Genomic DNA, 21,383 nt, shown 5'->3' on the forward strand with positions numbered 1-21,383 from the left:
ATATACTTTATCCTGAGCTGTTTTCTCTTTATCCAGCACTGATCCGCATTCCAGTCTTGACCCCTCGCAGACATCTGCTTTGCAACATCCACAATATGTCCCTATTCCTGTGGCTGGCCACAAGAGCTTTTTCCTGAACCAACGCTTCTCCCCAGATGGCAACAAGATCCAGGGTCTCAGCACAGCTCCAAGCAGCTCTGTGAGACATGTTGTGGGGCTTCTGGAGTGCTATCATGGTTGTATACCCAGAATAGTGATACACTGGGATCCAGGAGCAAAATCTAGCTCTGCACTACCAAAGGGTCATTCTGGAAACTTGACACCAGGACGGGACACAAGTAAATGGCCAGGTTGGTAAAGGTTGAACTGCAAAGCACTGTGGGATAGCTGTTAGAAGCATGCAAAAGTGGTGGGCAGCAACTGTGTGCACATGAACAATAGACCAAACTATCTCCATTCAAAGCAAACTTAGTCCACTTTGCAAGAGTTAGTGCGCAGTGATGGGTTGCATGGTACATACGCAACTGTTTTCAAACTGGATTAACTTTAGTTCTGGTTTAAAACCTTCGTGTAGACAAGCCCTTAGTCTTAAGTAACACACAAGAGCTAATTCAAGAAGTGCTAGTTGCTGAGCCACTAAGTAATAGTGACTGCAATATAATTAGGTTCAAGGGGCAGGCAGGTAAAAGTGACAGTAAACTTTAAAAAGGAAGATTTCAATAAAATGACAGTCAAAAAGCCTTAATGTTAAACGAAAAGGAAGTAAAATCCTTGGAAGTGGCATGGGTGCTACTTAAACAATGTTGGAGACTCGGAAGGCATTTGTGCCTGTGAGCAAAAAGAGAGTCATGAAGACAAGCAGTAAATCAATATGGTTAGGTTCGAGAGGCTGTTTGAGTCAAATGCAAATCCTTCAAACGTTCAAAATCTGACTCTGGTGAAACCAACAGACACGAGTAGTAGACAGTGTGTAAGAAGGAAATTAGAAGGGCTGCAGTGGAATTCAAAGAACATATAGCTAAAGGTATAAAAGCAATCAAGAGATTCTTTAAGTCTATCAGAAGCAGGAAGCCTGTGAAAGAATCAGTGGGTCTTCTGGATCACCAGGAATTCAAAAGAGAAATTAAGGCACTTAAGGACACTGCTGAGAAGTTAAACAATCAGTCTTCACTGCTTAAAATGTCAGGGAGATTCTTACCCTGGACCCATTCTTTTCTGCTGAGGAAGATGAGGTGTTATCAGAGATTGTGGTGTCAGAAAATGAAGTTCTGGAGCAAACTGGTAATTTAAATAGCAATAAATCACCAGGCCAGATGGTGCATCTGAGAGTTCTGGAGGCACTTACAAAAATATACAATATCTCAGTCAAAACAGCCTCTGTTCCACAGGACTAGAGGGTAGTAGATGTTGTACCTATATGTGACAAAGGCTCTAGGAGTGAGCTGGGGGAAAGAGAAGTAAGTTTTTCACCTGTACCTGGTAAATTGGTTACAATGATAATTAACACCATCCCCCCTGAAAAACTCATGATATGCTAAGGTCTAACCAGCTTGGATTCTGCCAAGGTTAGCAGATGAAAGTAGGCTAAAAGCCTTCTTTTCATTGGGTATATGTGGGATTGGCACAAAATGCTAAGAATTATTTTAATTCCCCTTGTTGATTCCTTTGTTTTGGGGGAGTATACCAGTGAAAGGCATTGGTCCTTTGAAGATCCGCTGCTACTGTCATTTTAATAGTAGTATAGTACCACCCCTAACCAAGATCAAGGCCCCAGGGTGCGAGGCACTGCACATACATATAGCAAGAGACAGGCCCTGCCCTGAAGAGTTTATAGTCTAAATAGAACAGATGGACAAAGGATGGGAGAGAGGAAGTATTGCTCTGCCCATTTTATAGATGCAGAACTGAGGCACACCGTGAGATTAAATGACTTGCCCAAGGTCACACAGCAAGTCTGTGGCAAAACTGGGAACTGAACTTATGTCTTGTGAGGCTTAATATAGTGTCTTAACCACAGAATGATCCTTCCTTTCTATTCTATTTCAAACAGCGTGAATCTTATAGAGGGACTTACTTAGCCGAGTGACATGTACCTAATAAAATATATTTTGAAGTTAGTCTGGGGGGATCAGCTAATTTTCTGTCATTCTATAATATAAGATTTAAAAAAAATATATAGCTGGATACCAAACAATAGAGAAACTGTGGGACTTGGATAGTTTAGAGTGATGATGTGAGATGGCACTTTTTACTGGTTCAAACAAGTTTAGCAGTGAGCAGATATTATAATTTGGTGTCTGTTTCATGGCCTATATTAAATGAGTTGGGGGTTGGATCTCCAAATCATAATAGATAAGTGTTGTAATAGATGGGTTCTCCTGTTGCTCTATGTGATCGGAGAAGGGCTGGTAGCCCCCAGGGACAAATTAACTGTGTTGGTTTCCTCTGTTCTCCTTGTGGTGTGAATTATTGCACATCACAGAAATCACCCCCACTATTCATTCCCTTACTGGCAGTCTGAACAGAGAGGCTAGAGATGAAATGAGCTATGGAGCCTGAATTCCCCTCTGACTCTTGGTGTAGTCCCTCCTGGTCCCAGACATGGTGGGAGAAGCTTGTACTGCTGCTGCATGTGTTTATAGCTGGTCTGTGGATAGAGGGTTTCAGTGTCCAGGGGTGACCAATCAGGTACCTTTCAACAGCACTAAACTCAGCTACACATAAGTGCATGCATGTGTGTGTAAAAACCCAGCAGAGAAGCTAGTTTGAAAACATTTCAAAGCTAGACACTGATGTGTTGTGCATGAATGAAAAATTCAATATTCTTTAGCATTTGTACTTGGCAGTATAGATGTGCCTGGCACTGTACAGAAAGAATAAAGACCACAACTCTGATTCTACTTTATACCTTGTGTAGCTACTGACACCCCTGCAACTGGGTGTAAGGTGCCATCCCAGCGCAAATGGAGGCGTCTGATTTAGTAGCACTTTGCAGAGGTGTCAGTGACTGCCCAAGGTGCAAACCAGGGGGGAATCCAGCCCACAGTGGTTGGTTAGTTAGTTCTACTCTCCCACTGATTTTTACCCTGGTGTGACTCCATTCAGTGGAGTCATTCCTGATTTACACAGATGTAAGTGAGAGGAGAAGCAAGCTCACAATCCTTGTTCCAAAGAATTTACAACCTGGCTAAGTTACCTGCAAATTGTATTCTGTAGTAAGGGAGGGTCTAAACCTTGCCCTCTCATTCATGAATTCTGAAGACTCCACTGCTTGACTGGATATAACACAGCCTTTGTGTGTGTGCTTTTGGGAATCAATCACAAGCAGACTGGGACTCGGCGCACACGTGGCTATTCAGAGCGTGTCCCTGTTCCAGAGTTTGGGTGCTGTCAAGGTCACTCAGGTCCTCTCCATTCCAGCACCCTGGGAGACGCGGGCCAGCCCTGCAGGCAAAGCCTTCCCCTCGCACCTCCTGCTCAAGACTACTTTAGAGAAGTGGTTGCTATGCAGCCTTGTTTGTTCACGGTATGTAACACTGTTTGCCTGCCGTGTGTGTAACCTGTAAGTGAGAGCCTATTATCTTCACACAGAAGAGGGCTGAGCTACAGAGCTGCCATCCATACCCACAACTTTCAAAATCCTAGGGTCTGGAGCTGGGAGGGAGCCGGGATTCACTGTGGGAGGCAGCTGGGCTTTGTAGCTCCCTGAGGGATCACAAATTTAACAACATGGAAACTAGGCGTCCAAAGTGAAAAAGCAAACCTGTTTGTGAAGGAGGTTAGTGAACTGCCCTGACTCGTGCTTTGCTGCTTTTTCTGAGGTGACACTCATGTGGGGGATGGATGGACCATGCTGATGATCTGTTGCATTGTGACCTGGGTGGGTTGGGGAGCTTGCTTGGTGTGAGGGTTCTTTTCCCATAAAGTGGCAGGTGCTCAGAAGTGAAAGAGAATTTGGGGGGAAAGTTTGGTTGATGATTTTTCCCAATAGTTTATTAATTTAACAGGAAAAAACGAGTGTCACAGACATTTCTGGTGGGCGAATCCCTTTGGTTTAGCTGAGAGTGAGTGAAGCTAGGTCACTTTTTAGGAGAGGGCGTCCTTAGATGAGTAGAAGATCAGAGCTTGGATCGCTTTGCAGCAGAAGGGTGAGGGGAGGACAAGGAAGGGGCAGGAACTGCTGTCTGATAAGCCAGGATATTTCATGCAACCTGCTGAGTGAGAACAGGCTCTTCAGAGCTTGGCGTAGCTGTGGCTCCTGGCAGGAGGAGTCTAGCACTATCCAGAGATGGGTAGGGAAACTGCCATCTTCCATTCACACACTGCAGAGTCAGGTCTCTTGACTAAGATTTTTTTTCATTGGTTTTAGGTCATTATTGTGTGTAGGCAAATAGGAGAGCTTGCGTCTCAGCTTCTGACCCAACTTGATTTGTGTCTCAGTGGGGCCATGAAGCATCAGCTGCATTTCAGGCATTTGATAGAAGCACGCTGCTGTTTTCCCAATAGAACTGAACCAGGCTCAAGCCAAATCCTCCCCCAGATCAGACCCTGGCGGAACTTCAGAGCTATTTGGCTCAAGATCAGGGCTCAGTGTATTTCTGGCACATCTCTGTAAGACAGTATTAAAATCCTTCCTGGCCAATAGTATAACTTGCTAGGTTTCAGTAAAAGTAACCTTTATACCCCAATGAAAAGCTGGGGGGGGAGTGGGGCAGGGAAGAGGAAGCATTTTGTTTTTCTCTGAATAAATGGATGATAGAAAATCTAGGTAAGCTTGCAGCCTCTCTGGTATATAGGTGCCCACTCCAAGGCACAAGCTCTGTGTAGGAACTAGCCCAGCTCATGTTCAGCCTTTGTTTACAACTGAGTGTATTATCAAGGAAATAAGGATCTGTGGAAACCAGAGCTGGGAAAGCTTCAGCAGGTAGAAGAAGGGAAGAGACTTGCTCAAAAGCAGCTTTGTTTCCATTTGAAATCCAGAGATGATAGCCTGTCAGAGATAGCAAATGAAGAGCCACTCAACCTCTCTAAGGAATAGGATGCAGGACTCCCTCTGCTCATTATTAGAGATGTTTGCCAGTTACTCTCTGTCCCTCCCTCCCTCTCCAGAGAGAAATCTTTGCTTCATGTTTCTTTCCTTTCCTTTTTGATAGTGTGTATGCCCCTTTCCTGCAAACTGCAGTTCTGAGCTAGGCAGCGTTGCTGGGATGATGACAATATTACTTAGTACTTATCCAGAATCTTTCATCCAAGGATCTCAAAACATTTTGCAAAGGTGGGTGAATACCGTTTCCATTATACAGATGGGGAAACAAGTCACAGGGATGAAGTGGTTTACCCAAATTCTATGGTCAATGTTATACAGGAGGTCAGACTAGATGTCATAATGGTCCCCTCTGGCCTTAAGATCTATGAATCTAGAAGGCCACAGTGTATCCCGTGGCAGAGTGGGAATTAGAACCTACTTCTGCTCTCTCCCAGCCCTGTGCTCTTAGCCTTGTTGCTTCCTTTGCCTTATCATTTGTTAGTTTTGATGCTATGCAGTTTCAAATGACAATTATTTGAATGTTTTTTTTCCCTGCAAAGTCTGTAAGGTGAATTGTTGAAAAGTTCAGCATTTTAAGCATGAGCCTGTTCCCTAACTTCTGCCACTGGGCCTTTCCCCTGCAATAGCTCCTGTTGTAAGCTGAGACCGAGTTCAGGAATGACCCTAGGAATGCACAGAGCACACAGGGTGCAAGGTTCTGTGCTTTTGGGACTCTAATTTTCCAGGATCCCCATCCTCAGAGCGTGGGACGGAAAAGGCCTACCCCAGCTGTCAAACCTTCCCTATTCCTCACCACCACCCCCAGTGACAAGCGACCAAACTCTCCCTCCATGTTGCCAAAACTTCTGTCCTAAGTCCGCGTAACAGAGGTTTCCCTGAAGTCCCAGACACCAGACTTTGCACAGGTTCACTTGAGTATTTAACTTTCTCCTGGAATTTCTAGGGACCTTGGTTTCTATCATCACATGAACTGCTGGTACCTGGCTTGGTCTGTGTTGCTGAATTTCAGTGGCCAGCTGGTCACTCAGGTGAAGAAAAGCTACTTTTTTGTCCTTCCCCGCCCCCTGACCTCCAAACTTTTACTGAGTACAGTTTGGCTGCTCTGGAGGATCTGAGCCTGTGTCTCTATTGCTTTCATGTATCTTTTCCGAGGCCAATCAATACGACTAGCCAGGAGTCAGTAAGGACTGCTTGTGTGAGCAAGGCTTGCAGGACCAGACCCTTAGACTGTAACTACCTAAGGGAAGGAACTGTCTTCTTTTGTGATTTGTGCACCACTAAGCAGTGTTGGGATGAACAAATCATATAATAGTAAGAAAGGCTACTGCACCTTCCTAATTACAGTAACATGAGGTCTGATACACTCACTGGTGTAAGTGAGAGGTCTAACTCCATTGGCTGCTGATTTACAAAGGTGTAAGAGAGAGGAGAAACAGGCCCCATGTTTCACACCTGTTAACATATTGTTTGTAATGAGGAATCTCTGTTATGAAACTAAAATCTCTTTCTAACTGAATGAAATCTCTTCAGATCATGGGGATTTCCCACACTTGATTATTGTTTAGGGGAGAAAGCCTTAGGAAGTCACTTGGAGTTATCTTGGATTTACATGAGAGCTTGTGGAAATACATCCTAGAATACTTAAGGGACTGATTGCTGAGATCTCTGAGCCAATATTATCGATTCTCTGAGAACTCATGGAGGATGGGAGAGATAACTGAGGACTGGAAAAGAGCAAATGTAGTACAGACCTTTCTATAAAAAGGGGAATAAGGACAACCCAGGGAATTATAGACCAGTCAGCTTAACTTTGGTGCCCAGAAAGATAATGGAGCAAATAATCAAACAATCAATTTGTAAGCACCCAGAAGATAATCAGATAATAAGTAACAATAAATATGGAGTTGTCAAGAACAAATCATATCAAACCAAATGAATATCCTTCTTTGACAGGGCAACAAGCCTTGTGGATGTAGGGGAACCAGTAGATGTCATGTATTTTGACTTTAGTAAGGCTTTTGATATTATCTCACTTGACCATCTCATAAACAAACTAGAGAAATATAGCCTAGTTGAACTTACTATAAGGTGGGTGCACAATTGGCTGAAAAAACATACTCAGAGAGTAGTTATCAATGGTTCACAATCAAACTAGAAAGGCATATTGATGCCACAGGGATCTGTCCTGTGTCCAGTTCTATTTAGTAGGGGCATTGCCAGCAGATTGAGGGACGTGATCATTCCCCTCTCTTCGACATTGGTGAGGCCTCATCTGGAGTACTATGTCCAGTTTTGGGCCCCACACTACAAGAAGGATGTGGAAAAATTGGAAAGAGTCCAGCAGAGGGCAACAAAAATGATTAGGGGGCTGGCACACATGACTTATGAAGAGAGGCTGAGGGAACTGGGATTGTTTGTTTAGTCCGCAGAAGAGAAGAATGAGGGGGATTTGATAGCTGCTTTCAACTACCTGAAAGGGGGTTCCAAGGAGGATGGATCTAGATTGTTCTCAGTGGTAGCAGATGACAGAACAAGGAGTAATGGTCTCAAGTTGCAGTGGGGGAGGTTTAGGTTGGATATTAGGAAAAACTTTTTCACTGGGAGGGTGGTGAAGCACTGGAATGGGTTACCTAGGGAGGTGGTGGAATCTCCTTCCTTAGAGGTTTTTAAGGTCAGGCTTGACAAAGCCCTGGCTGGGATGATTTAGTTGGGAATTGGTCCTGTTTTGAGCAGGGGGGTGGACTAGATGACCTCCTGAGGTCCCTTCCAACCCTGATATTCTATGATTCATAAATGATTTGGATAATGGCATAAAGAGTACACTTATAAAGTTTGCGGACAATACCAAGCCAGGAGGGGTTGCAAGTGCTTTGGAGGACAGGATTAAAATTCAAAATGATCTTAACAAATTGTAGAAATGGTCTGAATTAAATAGGATGAAATTCATTAAGGACAAATGCAAAGTATTACCCTTAAAGAGGAATAAGCAATTGCATAAATAAAAATGGGAACTGACTTCCTAGGAAGGAGTATTGCAGAAAAGGATCTGGTTTTTTTTGTGGCTCATAAACTAAATATGGGTCAACAATGTATTATTGTTTCAAGAAAAGCAAACATCATTCTGGGATGTATTCGTAGGAGTGTTATAAGCAAGATATGAGAAGTAATTTTTCCACTCTACTCAGCACTAATAACATCACAAATGTCCAGTTCTGGGCACCACACTTCCTGAAAGATGTGGATAAACTGGAGAAAGTCCAGAGGAGAGCAGCAAAACATTATTAAAGTTCTAGAAAACAAGGGTTTGTTTAGTCTGGAGAAGAGAAGACTGAGAGGGGACATAACAGTCTTCAAGTACATAAAAGGGTGTTGTAAAGAGGATGATGATAAATTGTTAGGATAAAAAAGTAGTGGGCTTAAATTGCAGCAAGGGAGATTCAGGCTAGACACTAGAAAAAACTTCCTAACTATAAGGGTGGTTAAGCACTGGAATAAATTGCCTAGCGAGGTTATTGAATCTCCATCACTGGACGTTTTTAAGAACAGGTTAGAGAAACACCTGTCAGGGATGATCTAGATAGTACTTAGGCCTGCCTCAGTGCCGGGGACTGGACTAGATGAGCTACTGAGGTCCTTTCCTGTCCTACATTTCTATGATTCTATGAGTATAACTGAAATCAGAATCTGGCCCAGCATACAGAAATGGCTTAACTTTCAGGAAAGAGGCACAGAGCAGTATGTGTGATTCCACCCGCCAGGGAAAAGTACATGTGAAAGTATATATGTTAAAGTACTTGAAACTAGCACTACAACAAAATGGTTTCAGGCAAAAGGATATGGAAAAGGACACATTCTCTTCAGATCAACGGGTGTTTTGCATGAGTAGCAGTTGATGGGGTGGGCCCAAGCAGCAATGTTCCCTAAGAGATTGGTGCTGATGTTCTCACTTGCACCACTTTTCCATGCCAGGGGAAACCCTAGCTAGGGAGTTATGGACAATCTTTGTCCCCTTTGCACAAGGGGAACTGAGCAGCAGGGCCGGCGCTTCCATTTAGGTGATCTAGGCGGTCGCCTAGGGCACCAGAATTTGGGGGGGGGCGGCATTTTGCCGCCCTCGGTGGCAATTCGGCGGCGGAGGGTCCTTCTGCGCTCCGGGTCTTCGGCGGCAATTCTGCGGCGGGTCCTTCACTCGCTCCGGGACCCAGCGCCGAAGTGCCCCGAAGACCGGGAGTGCGGAAGGACCCCCCCGCCTCAGAATTGCCACCAACGACCGGGAGCGCGGAAGGACCCCAGCCTAGGGCGCCAAAAACCCTGGCACCGCTCCTGCTTAGGAGGCCACACAACCTGGCCCATGAGGTCTTCAGGCATGGGGTGTTGGTTTGGCCTGCACTGAACACATACCACCAAAGTGCATGATACTGACCCCGCTCTTTCTTTCACACTGCAATCCCTTCCCTTACACTTGAGTACATACCCATGGAGGCTCTCCTTTTGCACTCAACCATTGTGTGAGTCCTTTAAAACCAAACATAACCCTGCCACTTTTTGGCCTGTAAGTGACCCAACCCACGCAAGATTTCACATGCTCATTGTCTATTTGTGCAGATATTTCTAGAACACCTTCCATAGTGGCTGCACTATTGTTTTGTATTATTATTTAACGTTTATAGTAGAGTAGCAGCCAGAGGCCCCAGTCAGGATCGGGGCACTTCCCCTCCCAGAAAGAGCTCACAATGTACAAGAAATTACAATCCAAAGCCCACTGATGTCTCAGAGAGGCTTTCCATTGATCTCAATGGGGCTTAGTTTGGGCCCTAAGGAAAGAAAAGGTAAAACATAATCTATGTGCTTGTCTCTGTTGCCTCTTTGTTTCTTGCAGTCACAAAAGGTTGCAGAACAATCTGTCAGCCACCTTTGAGAAATGAATGTACTTGGCCACAGCTCTTAGTGGAGACAGTTACAGCATGTGTTATGAATACATTGTGTACAATACTCAAATAGCTCTGGTGTTCAACATCACACCTCATTAGGGCTGGCAGTCAGTATGTTCTAACTGATGTTTGGTTACCACTGAAGTAGCTGACAAGGTTTGGCTTTCAAACCAGTTTGCTCCTAACTCTTCATTTGCTGCCCTGAATGAACTCCTGCTTGCTCTTGTTTCAGGAATGAGAAAACAGTTCTGCTGAAGTGAGTGCAGCCCTTGCAAGGAGTCTTTTGTGCAATGTCTTTCGATGGGGGTACTGCGCTCTTTAGTCTCTTGGGCTGAAAGAACTCCTCGGGACCCCTTCTGCGCATGTAACTGTGGTACCGGAACTGCAAGAAAACCTATTACATTTTAAATTGCATTTTCTTTGCTTGTGTTCCTTGCTGTGCTTGTGTTCTATGCATATTCCAGCAAACAAGTTTGCTAGCAGAAAAACTTCTGCAAACAGGGAATTTTATATCTGCGGAGAGCAAATTTCAAACATGTCATCTCAAGAATTCGTTCTAGAAACATTATCTTAAGGGTAGTGCTCATCCAGCCAGGGAACAGGAACATGTCATGTATTCTGTGCATCTAATCAAAACTGCTCAGATATTGACAACTTGCAATGATCTGCTTAGAATGACAAAGCCCGTGGGCAGAAATGATCCTACAGATAAACTTGAAGGGTGAATGAGTTTGAGAAAAACACAAGCTGCTTATGGATAATTAGCAAGCAGAAAAAAATGGTGAAACAAGCAGCTCAAAGATCTTTCTTTCCTTCTTTCCTTTGCCTTGTCTGCATTGGGAGTTGGCCCTGTTTCCAGCAATCGATGGCCAGCCACTGAAGCAGCTGCACTGGTTCAACTCTGCAGTGTAGCTAAGGAATGCTTTTTGCTTATCCCTGCTTGAATCCAGAGTAAGCTTCAAACTGTGGGTTTGCTTGTGTCCTCTTCGTGTTTGCCCCCATACAGTTAAATCAGTGACTGGCTGGTGGCTGTGAATTTGCCCTGATTTAGCAACAACAACTAGACTTGAGAACCTTTGAGTCATCTGCCCCTGTTGGTTTGTTGTCAGACAAAGTTGTGACTGTGTACATGACATTGTTACAGCTGCATTATTCTGTTTAAGATGGGCTTCCCTGGCAAGGGAATGTCAGCAGCTGAGTTTTCATCAGATCCTCAGAGCTAGCCTAATCCTACGGCCATTAATCTTTGGGGCCCAATTCAAGCCAATTCCAGTTCATAGAGAGCTTTAGAGGGAGGTTAATAGTCAAGTGTATTTTACAAACTGATCCTGTAGGCTTGCAACACTGAGAAACCATCACAGAAATGGTTGGTGGACTGAGAGAGATTTAAATAAAAATAATAACAATAACAAAAAAATTTCCTTTTTCATTTCTTGGCTGCTAATCATCCCAAGGAAACGAGAATCCCAGGAGGATGAACTTCTTTTAGATTGACCCAGTACATAATTAGAAAGGAGTAAACATTCCTGTTTGTCCAAATGTTAGCAGGGCCCAGAACTGTTCAAATGCAGCTGAATTTTCCTTATCTCTTTGGAAAAGGTTGTTTTTTTAGCATTATTGTTTTCACACCATGGCGTCCCAGTGCTGTTGCTGGTTGTGACTTGTGTGTGATGGAGAATGCCCTGAAGTTGCTTTCTGTGTTCATTTCCTTCATCCTTCTGGGATTGGTTTTATAATATCATTGGCCCAAATCCTGGTCCCTGCAATGAGTCCAGTTTGAATGGATTTGGTGTGTGGGAGATTTTTTTCACATTGGACAGGTAAGAGCAGAATCCTACTCCCCCAGCCCTTCCTAAAGGCTGCAGGGCAGCAGTAGAGTCCCACCACAGCTACCGCTCTGGGTTACCCTGGCTTCTGTGGCAATTACCTAACCTCACCTTCACTCTGATGGAGAGAGGTGGATCTGTGTAATTCTACATTGCTTGTGTAACCTTCACGTTACACTAACAAAGTGGTCTGCATTTACTGAACCAGTCTTGCATACTGGTAAACTGGGGCACAGAGAGATTAAGTGACTGGCCAAAGGTTACACAACAAAGCAGTGGCAGAGTTGGGTATACAAGCCAGGACTATGCCTCTTTTCAGGGTATTTTTCAGTCCCATTTTTAAATACCTCAAGCTATGGGGCATCTTCTACTTCCTTTGGGAGATAATTACAGTCTAGCTGAACTTACTATTGGGACATTTCTCTCATATTCACCCTACATTTTCTTATGTTCCATTCCCTCCCCCCGCCCAAGTTTATACCCTTCTCACCACTAGAAATGATTGCTCTAATTCCTTAAACACATTGCCCCAAAATAGCCTGAATTCTTTGATCTTATGGACAAGCTGCACAAGCATTTGGGTTTGTCTAGAATGGGAAAAGTGGTGGCGGTTAAGCCAGAGTTAGTTAAACATGTTTGCTAACCCTGACTTAACCTCAAGCACTTTTTCTAGTGTACACAAATGCTTCAATAGGGCACCTAGAGCTCAGTGTCTGGGACTATGGATGGAGAGGGGCAGGCCCTTTGCTCCTGTGTTTATTGGCTGGTCTGTTCATTTTCTATTGTATTGGGCTGCAGGGTGCTATTTTAATTGATTGCAAGTTTAATTGATGGTAGGGCTCCTAGACCTCATGTACAGGCATTCTTTGTGCTATGTTTTCTAATTGAAAGAATATGTTAATAAATAAATTACTTTGGCTATCCCGCACACTCCTTTAGTCAGAGTTCAACCAAGATATATGCATTTAGTCCTTTTAATGAATCCATTTCTCTGGCTCCTTGCTGCAGTCAGCTTACTGTGAGCAAAGATCTTTTCTCAATGCTTTTTTTGTTTAGCATCTAAGGGTGAAATTTTCAAAAGCATTCGACATTGGCAAAATTCTGCTCCCATTGAAGTCAATGGGAGTTTTACCATCAACTTCAGTGGATAAAATTTAGGCCAATTTATCTTCATTTCACTCTGCAATATATTGGCCAAAATGTCCAAAGATGAGACAGTAAAAAGTTCTGTGAGATGACAAAGTCCCTGTTATAAACTGGAGAGTACTGTCTGGATTACTGAAGTGATAGAGACCAAAATAAATAAGGAAACAAACTGAAGCAAGGCTAAATAAAATTGGAAAATAATCCTTTACAGCACTCTTCCTGCTTCTACACAAAGTACCCTTCACCCTGCTAGGCTTTGAACACTATAATATTGGCCCCAAGGCGCATTAGCCCCTGGGAAGTATGTGTATGTATTGGTAAGTGTGTGTGTATAGAGTGTGAGTATGGTTTTGGTGCATGTGCACACAGAGGTCACCACTAAAAATCAACATGGACTGTGCAGTGGCGTTTGACTTCACCATGCTATTTCCTACGCCAAAGTAAATACTACAAATACCAGTGGTGCAGCAAATGTTGAGTGGCACCAAGTGCATGTTGGTCTGTTTTTCTGTCTGCTGTAGTAAGGGTTGACGGATTCAGAATAATTCAGGTTCTGGTTTGAGATCTAGCTGCAAAGTTCAGCACAAATGGGCCAAGAAGGCTGATCTACCATCTTACCCCAGAGACAGATCAGGATTGAAGCAGATTGGTGGGGAGGGCAGGATACGGGCAGCTCACACTGATGCTGCTCATTCTATAACTAGGCTGTGGATATACAAAGGACTCCAGCCTTCAGCTGTTAATCAGGCACCTTTCACGAATGTTCAAATTCAGTTGAATTAAAGAAAAAGAAAAGAAAATCTGCCACTCTTCCCCTTCTGCCCCTCCTTACATGGGGTCACAGCCCTTCCTGGTGTAACTCTACAATGGAGTTACACCAGACATAAATTTGGCCCTTTGCAATCAAGAGTTTGAAAATGTAGTTTCTGCTACACAGTCTGCTGTCTGGATGCTTCAGTGGCAACCCTTTCAGAGACAGCGCCCTGCCTCTGTGCCCCCCTTGCCTCCTGGCCAGCTTTGGGGAGAATGGCTGCTGGAGGAATTATACTCCCACCTCTGTGCTGGCTACCCTCTGTTTAGAAGCATTAAATGTTCTGGATTACTGAAGTGATAGGGACCAAAAAATAAGGAATCAGACTGGAGCAAGGCTAAAGAAAATTGGCAGGTTTGCAACAGGTAGAGATTGTGCCGTTTGAATTTGGCATTTAGCTACTGTGCAAGTGCTTTTTAAGATCTCCCTTGACTTCACCAATTTTCTGATATGTTCCAAGCAAGAACCCCATGAGACAGGGAAACGTGAGGGAAAGACAGTTTGTCATCCATGTTAATGCTGTTGTATTTCCATGCAGGCCTCTGGACATTACAAGGAGAAGGTACCACCAGCAGCAGCAGGTCAAGTGAAAAGCAAAACAGCAAGTAGCCTCTCAACTGAAAAGAGCCCTTCTGCCCATACATATGGCAACACATGATGATTTCACAGCAGGTAAAGGACTGGATTAGACACTAGTACTCTGCCTTTTGCAGCTCCACAACTGGGGCTTGCTGCAATCCCACCCACTCACTTGTTACCCAGAGGAAATTAACCACAGAGTCTTGTGTCTGTGCCGAGTAATGCTATCATGCTCTAGGTCCGGCAGCATGTGTGCGAGTGCTGTGTTCAAAACACCGTACAGTGAGCCAGATACTTGGGTATGGTGACTGTGCGGGCAAGTGTGGCCGCCATTTTGCATTCAGCAGAGTTTATGGTCTGTCTTTGATGTGCAAAGGTAGGGGGTGCTGGCCTGGATGAAGGAGGAGAAAAACTGCCTTGCCTAATTTTGAATCTGCGTGAGCACCATGGATTAGAAAGTTAAACTCAAGCATTACAGGTTTGTGTAGTCTTTAGGAGTCTCTGTGGGAGAAGAAACAGAAAGAAGAAAGGAGAATAAAATCCAATGAAAATATAGGGTGGAGTTGGAGCAGAAAAGGGCAAAGGAGGACATTTGAATCAAGAAATAAGACTGCATTTGGTAGATAGGGTACCCACATGTGTCAGGTGAGCTCTGGGGACTTCTAATCTGGAGTGCAGGCCCCCTCTAGCTAGAAACACAAACATTATTAATTGGTGGTATGCTTTTACTTTTTTTTTTTAATTGAGTTTCTCTTGGAAGAAAAAGGCCTGGATTTGAATTACAAGGAAGGAATTTTGATCTAGTGTTGTGAATCTTCCAGATGGTTTGAGCTTTGCAAAAGCTTTAGGTTCAGCAACCTTAGCCAGGAGAGAAGAGGAAATACAAGATAGATCACTAACAAGGAATTATGTAATTTTGCAAGGCAGTCAGATACCCCAGTGATGAGAGAGGCTGCAGTCAATGAAGTTTTTGCCTGAGCCAGGAATGCAGGGTTTAGCCCATACTATCTGATGTGTAATGTGTGAAAGGGGATGGCTGGTTTTTTTTCTTCTTTTCAAACACCACACATTTGGGTAATTTGTACTGTTCTTAATTTAAAGCTAAGTACCGAGCCCCTGTTGCGGTGTATTGTGGGAGTGTCCCCAAAGTCAAACCCGGATACAGATCGCTGCGAGGGGGAAGCATCGATTCAAACTTGCAGCTGTATGGAAGCAGATGGATGACAGCAGATGAAGGTGAGAACGGGGACAGAATGACTATGACCTGTGGCCTAGGCCATATAGAAATGTGATGCCGCAAGCCTGGATGCCTGGAAGGGGAGGCACTCTCTGAGCCTGGTGTCCAGATCTACCCTTTTGTTTTTCATTTGCTGTGAGTGATGATTCCAGGATCTAGTTGCAAGTAAGAGAATGCTGTTGGTAAAGTGCTGATCACTCCCTTCCTCTGGTGGAATTTCTGCCATTAAGTAGATCTGAAGGTCACTGATTAGTAGCTGGGCTTTGTCCTCTTGCTAATAGAACTCAGCTGAAAACTGCTTGTGACCATCTGAGGATTGTTTGTTGGTGTATGTTGCACAGTCCGGTTTCTAATTGCCAATATAATCCATATTCCTTTGAATAAAAACCACCGCCACTGGGATCGTTGAGGGCAGTCCCAGCAGAGAGGCCAAAGACTAAGATGATGCTCCCTTCTCATTACTAGAGGTGGGGCCCTCAGCTTCACTCTTCTGGCCAGTCAATGCAGCACTCTTAACAGGCACTAGGGTCATAGTATTTTGATCCGAAATGAAAATAAAATTAAATTGATCTCTAAAAACTAGAATAAAATAAATGCCTCAAATTGACTGATGGATTCTTGATGACTGAGGTTGACTTACTTGACTCGTGCTTTTAAATTGGCCTGCAGCATCTCTTCAGTCTGTACTGAAAGTCCAGATGAAAAAACAGTCATGCTTGTGGAGTGGAGATGGGGGCCTACCTTATCCCAGAGCCATTTCCTCTCTGGAGGGCTTGGACAACCCCACCTTGAAACAGGATCCCAAAGAACTGGAGGTGAGCAGTGCGGCCATGGAAACTGCTCAGATCAAGGACAAGCTCAAGAAGAGGAGGATCTCTGAGGGCTTATTTGCATCACATAGAGGTAAAGCTGGGTGCCTATCTGCTATCCCTGATTAAATGAAACCCTTCCAAGAATAGAGGGGTTAGCATGTGACACTGACAAATACTCAGTTCAATTGCCAGCAATGTCCAGGTTTCACCCAGAGTGTTGGGAGGACATATGTGGCTTGTCTAGACACAGATCCCATTTTATAAGGGGATCTGTATGTGGATGCTGGCATCAAAACATTCTTGAAGGACAAAAATGAGGAGATCTTCTTTTTCTGTGGAGAAAAAATGACAAATGTTCATTCTTGTTTATGTTACTGATTGTTGTAATAGAGCTTTAACTATCTGGAGCCACTACTTTAGCTTGATTTATATTTTCATCTTGTCTATATTTCTTTTTTCCCCTTCCTTTACCTGCTTTAATCTTTCTTTCACAGGGGTTTAAAAGTTTGTTTTCTTAATCCATGTGAATCCAGATGTCAGTTTTCAAATAGTAAATTGGAGCATAGAAAACCATCATGTTATCTGGGGTATTTCTATGGAATTGGATGGATGTGACTGGACCACTCAACTGCAGATGGCTGCAGCCTCTCTATGTTAACATGTGTCCATGGGAACACAGTTCTCACCATTCGGTTAACTACATGTTTTGAAGAAAGTTACCTGATTTGGAGCCAGATCTCCGTTATCTTGGATCTAAAAGGTAGTATCCCTAGTGCTATGTGTTTCTGATTTGCAGGCTTGCTTGACTCCAGTGGCCCTAAGGAGGTTGCCCTGAAGCCAGCTGTTTCCAGATCTGCCTCTCAAAGGCTGCTGCTAACTTCCAAGCCCATGCCTCCCATTCAGAGCATCCCTACCTCCCCAGAGGCCAATGGCACAGATGAAAGGGAGCAGAAGACCTTGGAGAATGGCATGGTCAGCTGGGGCCATGGTGAGGCCCACACTGAGCTGACTCCAACTTCCCAAGAGGTAAATGGGCATAGAATAAGAAAACTGAACCAAACCAAATATGGTTCCGTTGCAGTTTATTTAGTGTCTGGCAGAGCTCTAAGAGATTCCTCTGATGTGCGTAAAGTCTAGGATCCTATTTGAAGTGTGGTTGTACTATGAAAAGTTACTCTGTAAAGATGGCATCATGGAGGTACTGTGCTTTTAGTGTCTGTACTGTATAGGAATTGGGTTGTATCTCTTTAAATATGTTCTCATTATGTTCTGTGTTTAAGGAGAAGCCACCAGAAACCAGTCAGAGGTGCCATATGTATGTAGTAAGGCCTTGCTTGTTTCAATATAGTCAGTAAACATGGACATTTGTGACCCAACTGTGCTTGTGTGGTTTCTTATGGTTAATATTGTATAAAGAGCAAAAGATGCAATCATGTCTCAATGATTTTCATATCAAAGCTGCTAAATTTAAAAGTATGAAGGTGTTTGCTATAGCTGCCTGCCCTGCAAACTTAACCTGGAATCCAAAAGTCCATCATCAACTCCAATAATGTTTCTAGAATTCAAGTAAGACCCTCAGTAGCCCCGGTACAGCCGCATTGCCTTGCGTGGATTTGCGCAGGGGTAACTGACTGGAGCTTTGCAAACAATTCTACTAAGGATACCCTAGAAGGGATAGAATCCTGCACCCTTTCCATTAACTTTGTTGGCTATGCAAGGGTGACAGGAGTTATAGCTATTAGACCTCACTACACAGGAGAAGGAAGGTGATTTGGAAATACTTTTGCAAACAAAGGAAGCCTATCAAAAGGCCAGTGCACTGGATTTCAGTTATCTAGATACTGGACCAGATTCATGCCTACCGTAATTCTACTGGCTTCACTGGATTATCATCAGGAATTAATTTGACCAATTGACCATGAAGAAGATAATGGGAGAACTAAGAAAGGATCAATGTTTCTCTCCATTCCTCCACTCTCCCAGTCACAATATCAATGACCCAGAAGGGGACCCATTCCAATAGAAATGTTTGTCTGTTATGGAGATAGTACAGGATGGTTTCATACACAACACATTGTACTGTCAGCAAGGTAGGCGGCTCTGCTGGGGTTGATAACTGACATTGAGCCAGATATGATAAATGAAATGGAAACCGGAGCACACCTAGGATCCGGTGATCACATTAATGTCAAGGCTGAAAGGCTGATGAGGGTCTGTAGAAAGGGCAATAACAGGAAAAAATGGACTTTAGAGAAGTATGTTTTGACAGAATGTGAAATAAGCAGTAGAAAAATGGCTGGAGTTCAGTGGTGTATGGTAGATGGTTTAGGTACAGCCATGGGACTGCAATCCAAACTCATCCCAGTACAATCAGAAAGTCTGAAAGAGCAACAGCTTCCCAGAAACTACACTGGCAAAGCAGGGAGATGGTGGGAAGGAGGAAAGATAGGCAGAGGGTGCACAGCTTCTGCAGTGATGAGCACAATAAAAATACTTAGCTAGATGGGAGGCAGAGTGGGGCACTGGCCCCTTTCTTACTGCTTTCCCTTCATTTCCCCTTTCCCAGCTCAGGAGAATAGGGGTGCCATCAATTCTCCCTTCCCTCAGATAGCTTCTTACTCTCGACTGAGGCTTCAGTGGAGTGTGAGAGAGGAGAGTTTGACAGTGCTAGTCCACTACACACTGCGTGGAAGAAGGTGCACTTTCTTTTGTGGTTAAAGTGGAATGCTGGCTGTTAGCCCTCCAGATATACTCCCTCTAATCCCTATCTCTGCAGAGATCTTCTGCTTTGTAGCCTAACAATGAATTCCTGCCTGTGCTAACCCATGTTACCAGCCTTCCCTTCTAAACCTCACTTGCCTCTGCATAATCACTGAGCTGGATTGAACTGTTTTGTAAGGTTAGGGTGAAGGTTACTTGTTTCAGTTTGAACTTTAACCCTGTGGGCCCTGAACTCTTCCAATTCCAGACGTCCCGGCACTACTTGCATTGCAATGATGAGAAGATGAGGAAGTCATTAGGTTCTGCTTTGATTCCACCTATCCCCAAATCAGTGAGACCACCTGACGGAGACTCTGGCAATTCTCCAATGCCTCTTTCAAGCTCTCAGCAATTGGACCAGGCTGCTCTCACTATACAGGAGTCTGCTGAGATAAGGTAAACGTCTTCCTGGCATCTTCTTCCCTTCCATTGTAGCCTCATCCTACAGATCTCATCTAATAGTTTGTTTATTTGTCATAGTCAGCACTCTAAGATATTTGTATACTAGTATACACTAGTTATTTGTATACTATAGATTGTATGTCTGATATGAACCAAAATCACTCCAGATATATGGGAGTATGTTCTATTGGTTATGGTTTAGGAGTAGGAGCCAGGACTCCTGAGTGCATGCAGATACTGCACCATCTCAAAAAAATATGTATTGGAATTGGAAAAGGTTCAGAAAAGAGCAACAAAAATGATTAGGGGTATGGAACGGCTTCCGTATGAGGAGAGATTAATAAAACTGGGACTTTTCAGCTTGGAAAAGAGATGACTAAGGAGGGATATGATAAGTCTATAAAATCATGACTGGTGTGGAGAAAGTAAATAAGGAAGTGTCATTTACTCCTTCTCATAACACAAGAACTAAGGGTCACCAAATGATAGGCAGCAGGTTTAAAACAAACAAAAGGAAGTATTTTTTCACACAACACACAGTCAACCTGTGGAACTCCTTTCCAGAGGATGTTGTGAAGGCCAAGACTATAACAGGGTTAAAAAAGGAACTAGATAAATTCATGGAAGATAGGTCCATCAATGGCTATCAGCCAGGATGAACAGAGATTCTGTTTGCCAGAAGCTGGGAATGGGTTACAGGGGATGGATCACTTGATGATTACCTCTTCTGTTCATTCCCTCTGGGACACCTCGCATTGGCCATTGTCACTGGACTAGATGGACCTTTGGTCTGACCCAGTGTGGCCATTCTCATGTTCTTATGTCTATTCCTGACTGCCACTGACTCACTAGACCTGAAGAAGAGCTCTTTGTAGCTTGAAAGCTTGTCTTTTTGACCAACAGAAGTTGGTCCATTAAAAGATATTACCTCACCCATCTTGTCTCTCTACTATCCTGGGACCAGCACGGCTACAAGTATACTGCAGAACGACTCACTATGTAATTTTGGGCAAATCATTTAAGACCCACGCTTCAGCTGGACCTGAGTCTGGCCCCTCATTGTGAGGACAGAATTTTGTATCTGCAAATACTTGTTTCTGCAACAATTTGCTGGTTCCCATATTATCAACTGGGTACCTAGTTACCAAAGTTAGAAGCCATTTCTGTAAATATAGGCCTTAATCCCTTATGTGCCTTGATATTCCCATCACAAAATGAGAGCCCACATACTTACCAACTTCTCAGAAGGTCGTGAGGCTTAATTAACTAATATTTGTAAAATGGGTTGAGACCTTAGGTGAAAGTAGTATTGGTATAGAAGGGTACAGCTTGCTCAGGAAGGCAGGCAGGGAAAACAGGGAGGAGGTATTGCCTTATATATTAAAAATGTATACACTTGGACTGAGGTTGAGATGGAAATAGGAGACAGACTTGTTGAAAGTCTCTGGATAAGGATAAAAGGGGTAAAAAACAAGGGTGATGTCATAGTAGGGGATCTACTACAGACACCTAATCAGGAAGAAGAGGTGGATGAAGCTTTTTTAAAGCAACAAACAAAATCATCCAAAGCACAGGACTTGATGGTAAATGGGGGACTTCAACTACCAAGACATCTGTTGGGAAAATAACACAACAGGGCACAGAATATTCAACAAGTTCTTGGAATGTATTGGAGACATTTTTTTTAATTTCAGAAGGTGGAGAAAGCTACTAGGGAGAGATTGTTCTAGATTTGATTTTGACAAGTAGGGAGGAACTGGTTTTGAAATTTTGAAAGTAGAAGGCAGCTTGGGTGAAAGTGATCATGAAATGGTAGAGTTCATGATTTTAAA

General features: G+C 43.6%; 1 protein-coding gene across 2 annotated transcripts in view; it reads left to right on the forward strand.

Moving 5' to 3' along the window:
* TOGARAM2 (TOG array regulator of axonemal microtubules 2) overlaps positions 1-21,383 on the forward strand; it is a 73,838-nt gene that overhangs the window by 17,053 nt on the left and 35,402 nt on the right. For both annotated transcript variants that reach the window (XM_045012009.1, XM_045012010.1), the window contains exons 2-6: positions 14,300-14,433; positions 15,442-15,576; positions 16,247-16,480; positions 17,186-17,415; positions 19,358-19,545. In XM_045012009.1, coding sequence (XP_044867944.1) covers positions 14,406-14,433; positions 15,442-15,576; positions 16,247-16,480; positions 17,186-17,415; positions 19,358-19,545 — 815 coding nt within the window. In that variant the 5' untranslated portion in view covers positions 14,300-14,405. The remainder of the gene's footprint in view (positions 1-14,299; positions 14,434-15,441; positions 15,577-16,246; positions 16,481-17,185; positions 17,416-19,357; positions 19,546-21,383) is intronic.

This window comes from Mauremys mutica, chromosome 3 (genome assembly GCF_020497125.1).
Source record: "Mauremys mutica isolate MM-2020 ecotype Southern chromosome 3, ASM2049712v1, whole genome shotgun sequence".
NCBI classification, from domain to species: domain Eukaryota; kingdom Metazoa; phylum Chordata; order Testudines; family Geoemydidae; genus Mauremys; species Mauremys mutica.